This window comes from Musa acuminata, chromosome BXJ3-3, assembly GCF_036884655.1.
Source record: "Musa acuminata AAA Group cultivar baxijiao chromosome BXJ3-3, Cavendish_Baxijiao_AAA, whole genome shotgun sequence".
NCBI classification, from domain to species: domain Eukaryota; kingdom Viridiplantae; phylum Streptophyta; class Magnoliopsida; order Zingiberales; family Musaceae; genus Musa; species Musa acuminata.
In genome coordinates this window covers 25,666,287-25,673,794 of record NC_088351.1, presented here as the reverse complement: position 1 = coordinate 25,673,794, position 7,508 = coordinate 25,666,287, and the positions used below count along the sequence as shown (strand labels likewise).

General features: G+C 36.4%; 1 protein-coding gene across 2 annotated transcripts; it reads left to right on the top strand.

Moving 5' to 3' along the window:
• The first annotated feature begins 732 nt into the window (after positions 1-732).
• Positions 733-3,785, top strand: LOC135633326 (probable histone H2A variant 3). Of its 2 annotated transcripts, none has more exons than XM_065142663.1 (3): positions 733-828; positions 1,116-1,234; positions 3,241-3,785. In XM_065142663.1, exons 2-3 carry the CDS (start codon positions 1,127-1,129, stop codon positions 3,535-3,537), a joined length of 405 nt encoding a protein of 134 aa, XP_064998735.1. In that variant the 5' UTR covers positions 733-828; positions 1,116-1,126; the 3' UTR covers positions 3,538-3,785. The 2 variants fall into 2 exon arrangements, with proteins under 2 accessions (XP_064998735.1, XP_064998736.1); XM_065142664.1 differs by lacking the exon at positions 733-828 and adding an exon at positions 835-973.
• Positions 3,786-7,508: the final 3,723 nt, after the last annotated feature.

Genomic DNA, 7,508 nt, shown 5'->3' with positions numbered 1-7,508 from the left:
CGGTCGACCATGGGCAGCGCGAATCTTAAAGCTGCCACGGCCTCATGTTCCTACTCGGATGTAGATTTTCTTCGGGCTCCGATGACATGCGGAATCCGAACTATTGAATTGGATTCTATTTTCCTAATTGGATCCGGATCGAAGCGATATGGACCGGATGTGAGTCCAGTAAAGGCCTACAGCAAATCCGGGGACGAAGTCGTCGTCGAGTCGATTATCGGAATATGAGTTGTGTCCTGACCGCATTCTCCTCTCGATCATTGAGGTTAAGTATGAGGGCACTTTGGGAACTCCCGTCCTAAGTATATGAAGATTACTATGTGTAATCCTTTTTTATTATTTATAATTTCGTGTTAAGAATTTTAAATATTTATAAATTATATATATATAAATATATATCCTTTATTTATAATTTAATTCTAATAACAATTTTTCACTCTATACTTTTGATTTTCTTTCTTCTTATCATCTTCTTAATCGTATGGAAAAAAATGATGTAATAAGATGAATTAAAAATAAAAAAAAATAAAATTTAATATTTATTATAATATTTAATATTTTTGAAATTGTATAAATTTTATAATAGCTTAAGAGAGACTATATCTTTTAATTTAAAAAGATGTCATGCGGAGAGGTAAAGGAAATAAAAAAAAAAGGATCGTAAGTAATAAAATATTATATTATTAATTTTTTTAAGAGACTATAAATAGTAAAGACAAAATTCTAAATTAAAAGCTCCAAGTCCGTTCACATTTTAGCCCTCTCCTAATTTCTACCCTCTCACGCCCGCTTTGGTGCTGAGATCGGAAAGCCAGAGAAGTGGAAGAGGTACTTCTTGCTCTCCCTTGACATCCTTCAGATCTTCGGTCGTTCTTCTCGACTCGAGGATGGTTTCTTCGCCTTGGGGCTCTGATCGTGGCTCTTTCCGGTTGTGTTCGGCGCTAGATTCTGGGTTTTGGAGGAGGAATTTAAGGTTCCTCTGTCGTACTTCTGTTTCTAGCGTTTCGTTCGTCGTTAGGGGGCCAGTTCTCGTTGGATTTAGCGTTTTAGGTGCAGGTTTTGAGTTTGTGATGTTCTCATCTGGGTTTTGGCTTGATGCTTGGCTTGGGTTTTAGGGAGTTGACAGATGGCAGGAAAGGGAGGAAAGGGTCTTCTCGCGGCGAAGACGACGGCAGGGAACAAGGACAAGGACAAGAAGAAGCCCGTATCGCGGTCGGCCCGAGCCGGGTTGCAGGTAATTTTTGTTGATCTGTCTTCAGTCCTTGGTCAGCTTCCTACAACGTTGCTTCTGATAGATGGTTTACATTTACATGGGACTGTGTAGGATTAGGGTTTATCTTGCTGTTGTTTCAAATGCGCTATCCTGTTATTAGAGTTGTGGTTTGGGATTATTGATAGATCCAATGCATCTAACGTGGTAGTAGTTTAACATGCTGTGGTTTCTGAAAGACTCATATTTGATATGTTGGTTCAGTCTGGAATACGAAGATGCCACTGTCGTTCATATAGGACCATTTATTTATTCGGCAAAAGAACGTTTCTTTCGTTTTTTTGCCCAAACAAATGCAAGCACAAAGGCTTAGGGAGGGCGCTTGAAGAGTTTCCACTGATTGTGCACAAAGGCTAAGGGCACTTCCTTTCACCTTTGTCAGTGTTTGTCTTTTGTTTCTTCTCATGCCACCCCCTCAGCAATGGTGAGCAGTTACCAGCATCTCATAGAGAGAACAGATTACTGACCGGAGAAGATCCACTAATCATCAAGGTGTTTGGCCTTTTATAAGTTTCGTTTCTTGTTTTCCTTTTCTCTGGTTGCTCTTATGCAGATCGGTTTACATCAGTTTGTTGTAACATTCTTTAGTAGGATGAACTCTGATTTTTTTCATCTTTGATATTGGTTTCTTTCTTTAGGGAATTCTGTTATTAAAAAATCATGTTTTGGATCAATTTGTCAAAGTAAAAGTTTCCTTATCTGAAGGCTCAGAAATATTAGTTCTACATGCTAATTGTTTTGTGGTGGAGTCCTATAATTTGCTCTAGTCGTGCAATTAATGGGTTGATCGAGTTCCATTTGTCGAGTTTGGAATTGTAACTGGGTTAAATTATTTTAATAATGGATGTTCATGTCACCCTTGAGTTAATTGGACTTACCCAGTTGATTAGATTATATATCTATGACTGTCGGATTTCATGGGTGTTTAGTGTTGGGTTTAGTAAAGATTCTAACATGATAGTAGGATGGGTCATGTCAGGATTGATATATATCTCTCTCTTTCTTTCTCACTCTCTTATTAAAATAAACTAGTATTAAAAAATAATAATTCAAATTACCTTGTTATGTCATTGCTATTTAACAATACTTGGAAGATATACTGTGTTTGCAACATCTAAATGCCTATGCTGCAAGAATAGATATGCATAATTAGTTCATGGGATGAACTCAATTAGTTGATGGATGAATATTGGTGCCCATATATTAGATGATCCGCATATGGATTTGTGGTGGTTCAGGTGGATGTAGTCTGTCTCATGAAGCTGTAGCTCTTAGGTGATTGCTTGTGGCAAAGAAAATGTTCTGGGATTATTCAATAGTTATTTTCTTGATGGAAAATGGTTTCTATAAGATTATTCTGCTTGTAGATGGGTTGAAATTACTGTTAAGATGGGTTAAGTGTTGACTGTTATGTTTTCAAATTGTTATGGATTTGTGCTAAATGGCATAGTTGATGTTATTCAACTGATGAAGCTGTTCTGATAGTTGGTCGTTTGGTGATTTCTGTTTGTTTTGTAATTTACATTGGTAAATAATACGTATTGAAAAAACAAATATGCAGTTTTCTTTAACATGTTCATGTATTGTTAATCAACATTTTGCATGGTTTTGTCACTTGTTTCAAATTGTTTACTTTTAACAGTGAGCAGCGGGATTCCAAAACATTGCCCCTGAGAAATGAGCATCATTGTTATTATTGCAATTTCATCCTGAATATATTGATGTAACTTCAAATTCTTCACAAATTTATTAATCTCTTCAATGCCAAATTAAAATCATGTTAACCCATGTCAACTACTCACATTATGCATGGCCAAATCAAAAGCAGTCTGTCTTTTTTAAAGTGGAAAAATTAAATTGGTTAACTTGCATAGTATGCTCACATTAAGGGTCATCCTATCTGCTGTCAGCATTATCATACCTGCATGCATCTAAAATTTTGTTAATGTTGCGCACTTGCCTTATGATAGTTCCCTGTCGGCCGAATTCATCGGCAATTGAAGTCAAGGATTCAAGCAAACGGACGTGTTGGTGCCACCGCAGCTGTGTACTCGGCAGCAATCCTGGAGTACTTAACAGCAGAAGTGTTGGAGCTTGCAGGGAATGCTAGCAAGGATCTTAAGGTGAAGCGAATTACTCCGCGCCACCTTCAGCTGGCTATCCGAGGGGATGAGGAGCTTGACACCCTAATTAAGGGCACTATCGCTGGTGGTGGAGTCATCCCCCACATTCACAAGTCGCTCATTAACAAGTCTTCCAAGGAGTGATCATACTATTCCCATTGGATGCATGTATGCTTTTCCAGATAAGTAACTTGTTCTGATTGTGAACCTCTAGGTGGTTTGAGCAACATGATGTTTTGCTTTTGCAGGATTTAGCAACGATAGGGCTTTTGTTTAGCTTTGATATTTAGCATTTGGTCTAACATACAGTTAATTTTCATGTAGTTTCTACAGAGGTCTGGTTGTCCATCTTGATCTGAAACTAAAGCATGATAACACTAACATTGATACTTCGTTTTTTTGTTTCTGCTGGGTTGTATTTGCAAACCCCTGTTTTACATGCTCTCTCTGGAGGATGTCGTGCTTCTATAACTGTTTTACCTGCTCTTATAGCTGTTTTGCATGCTGTTATCAGCTAGTAGAATGTTAATCCGAAGAAGTTTATTGGGTGACTAGTTATCGTAGACATAATATTGTTATGGTAAGCGTGGTCATTCACTTTGGGTTACAAACCAGAGCAAATCTCGACTCGGTTTTACTCATTGCAATCTTTTTGGATCCAAATGTTTTTACTTAATTTCATTCATTTAAATGAATCGTATGGGACTTTATGTATTGCTGTAAATGTCATGTGATAATTGATCGGTTAATTTTGTGGAGTCAGTCAAAATGATTAGTTGAAAATGTTTAAACACATTCTAATGTTTGTAAAATGCTTTTATGAGATTAAATTGGGATATTATAATAATACAGAATAATTTAGTTAATTTATTAATAAAATAAATTTGATTAATTTAGAGATATTTGTTTCATATATATTAAGTTGTCACATGATAACATCTACTCAAGAAAAAAGCAAATGTAAGAAAATATAAGAAAATTTATCTTCATATTAAAGGTATCATATGTTTGATTTGATGTAATTATATTTTTTTTGTTATTTCTGTATTTTCTTTCCATTCTTATACTTGCATTATGAAAAGGTGTAAAAATATTATAATAAATTAATAAAAAATTGAATAATAAATTGAGTGTTTTTTTACTTGTGCGAGATTATATATTTGTATTTTTGGTATGATTTCATCATCCATGTGCAAAATGTAAGAAGGTGCAGGATACAGAGGATGGTGCAAGGTATTCATTATAAGAGCTTAGTCCTATTTCTATTCCTCTCATCAAGAAAAAGATTTGTTTCTAATCACCCTACATCATAGTGGTACCAAAATTTTTGGTCTAACTCAAGATATTCTATTTATTTATATATCAATTATATAAACTCGCGATGAGTTTTCACACATCTGAAACATATGATGTAGAAGTAGTTTAGTGGGTTTATTAATAAAATAAATTTGATTAGTTTAGAAATATTTTACATATTTAATAAGTTGTCATATAATAACATCTGCTCAATAAGAAAATAAATAAATATAAAAAAATTTGTTACTAAATGATTTGATGTCCTCGTCAAAGTCTAATATAATCCCATGATTGATAGTTTCACATTATGATATATTCTATGATATTCGATATAAAACATTCCATGATGTTCTTTGTGTCGTTATGCATGTATAATTTTGTCATACTCAATTCGTTCATCATATTTAATATTAGATCGATCTCGATATCATTTATCATGATATTATATAATTGATCCCTTAATTTTTTTGACTCTAAATCAGAGACAAAATGTTTAAGCTCATATAAATAATAATATCATATTTTATAAATCAATCTAAGTTATTAAACAAGGGCGTTAAAACAAAAATGGCAGTGGCAAGAAAATTAATCACATTGTCTCCACGGTATTAATTAGTATTTGAACAACGAGACAGTTTGTTTAAGCTTTTATTGATCTGTGTCCATCAAAGACGACTTCTAATGCCTTCGGATAGCTTGCTCTGCTTGCTATTCCAAAGTTTGAGGCTATATTATTAGATGATAGATACCACGCCATGCTTGCCGTGCACATCGTGCAGACACTGACAGGATTATTTATCTATCTTATCTTTATGCTTAACAATATCTTATTTCATTTAAGTGAAAAGACAATTCCAACTCAATAGTTAATGCCTTCTCTCCCAAAGAATATGTCAATAGAAGATGTGATCTCACTGTTCCGCATCCAAAGAGCAACCAATATTGATATGGCACAGATCAGCACCATACGGTAGCAGGCGAGAATGATGACAGGGCCCACAAGGGACTTCTAGGCTAACATGATGTGACATCTCGGATCCAAACAAAGCAACCACATGACTCTCGCGTTATTTGACACTAGACAAGTCGACGTCGTTCCGAACATTTCAGAAAGCTCGGAACAACGCTGCACGACGTGGACCTATATGGGTTAGTCAACGCTCGTGCCCCGAGGATACAAACTATCATGCTCGACGCCGTACAAGTCGATGCCAAACACCACGGACTCGTTCTGGAAAGCTCGAAACGGCACTGCTGCTAGTCATAGGTGCCTTGCAAGCTAATCACGTGAGTGATGACACATATGATATGACATACACTTTATTTGCTTATTATTATTCTGACATTTTATCACTTTATATTGCTTGATGCATAAGTATATTATGATGTACATGAATTTGTGCAATGAGAATCAGATTATGATGAGATCACGATAATGAGATCAATTTACTTTTAAACACAGACCCTATATGATCCCGGTCATAGGTTACTCGAGAGGGACATCGAGATAACCAGATAAACTGGTGTGTTGTATACCCATACATATGATTGAGGCGGTTGGTCTCATAGTTACTCGTGTAAGGACACTAGGGCTATAGTGCAGGTGCTCATTGGAGAATGAGTTCACTGATTGATCCGCTCACGGAATACTGGATAGTTGATGATACCTCACTGTCAAACAGCGATTCCATCATCTCAATGGTGTACCTGATCCCTAGACTTGAGACATCAAGGATGTCCAGTATGAGTACTCCACTCTTTAATACCAGACTTATAGGTTTGGAAGTTCTAAATCTAGCACAACTGATCATTGGGAGTGATAGCTAACCTTATGAGGGTTCTTGAGTATCGATGAAAGATCATCCGCTCTCGGTATTATGAGAAGAATATCTCATGTGTTCTTACTCAAACAAATTTTTAGCTAAAGTCATTCAGATTGAGAGAGAAAGAGTTCTTCAAAAGAATCAGATTAGAGTGAGATTCGAGGAGAAACTGTATGGGCTTGATAGCACATGTTGGGAAATCTTTGGGCGACATCACATGCGCAATAGAAGAACATAAAATAAAAACCTTAAATTTCTCAATATGTGTTCATCGTCGTGCGTAGATTGGTGCGCAAAACCCGTGATACAAAAAACCACGTGTGAGACAACTGTGTTACCTAGGGATACTATATATCCCTAAATTCCTACAGATCTGTAGGAGTGGATGAATGAGGTCAAACGTCCTCCTCTCTAGCGGTGATCCACACAACAGGGCTACAACGATGCTCCTTAAATCTCCAAGCCTGCTATTTGAGGAGGAGAAAAGGAAAGGAGAATAGAAGGTGGCAACTAAGAAGCCCCCCTTTAGTTCCCTCATATTTATAGAGGCCCCTAGTTAACCCTAATGGATCATGCCCTATTGGGTATTGAATTTCCATCCAATTACCTAAGCCTCTTAGATTAGTGGGTCTCTACCCAATAATATCTTATTAGCTCTTATTAGATCTCATTTATGGGATCTAATAATTTAAGGGTTTATTGGATATCTAATAAGATAGGGGCTCTAGCGGATATCTCATATCTGAACCTCTACTCGTCACAATACCTACCATATGTGTGTAACCCTCTAGGCCCAATATCGAGCTGTCCATGAGTCATACCTATCAGAGCTCTTTTTGACTCAGTGAATTATTATCTCCAAAATAATTCACTCGACTCCTCGATTGCGGGTGTACTAGGCCACTATGCCGTAGTCCCCAGATGATACAGAGAAATCCAATCCTTTGGACCTATCTATCCTTAGTTACCATGTACCTATAGTCCCTAATCCATATA

Bases quoted from the DNA above. Each gene is read 5' to 3' on its own strand.
- LOC135633326 (XM_065142663.1), top strand. From the start codon at position 1,127: ATGGCAGGAAAGGGAGGAAAGGGTCTTCTCGCGGCGAAGACGACGGCA. The intron at 1,235-3,240 runs GTAATTTTTGTT...GCCTTATGATAG, and splicing joins CGGCCCGAGCCGGGTTGCAG to TTCCCTGTCGGCCGAATTCA.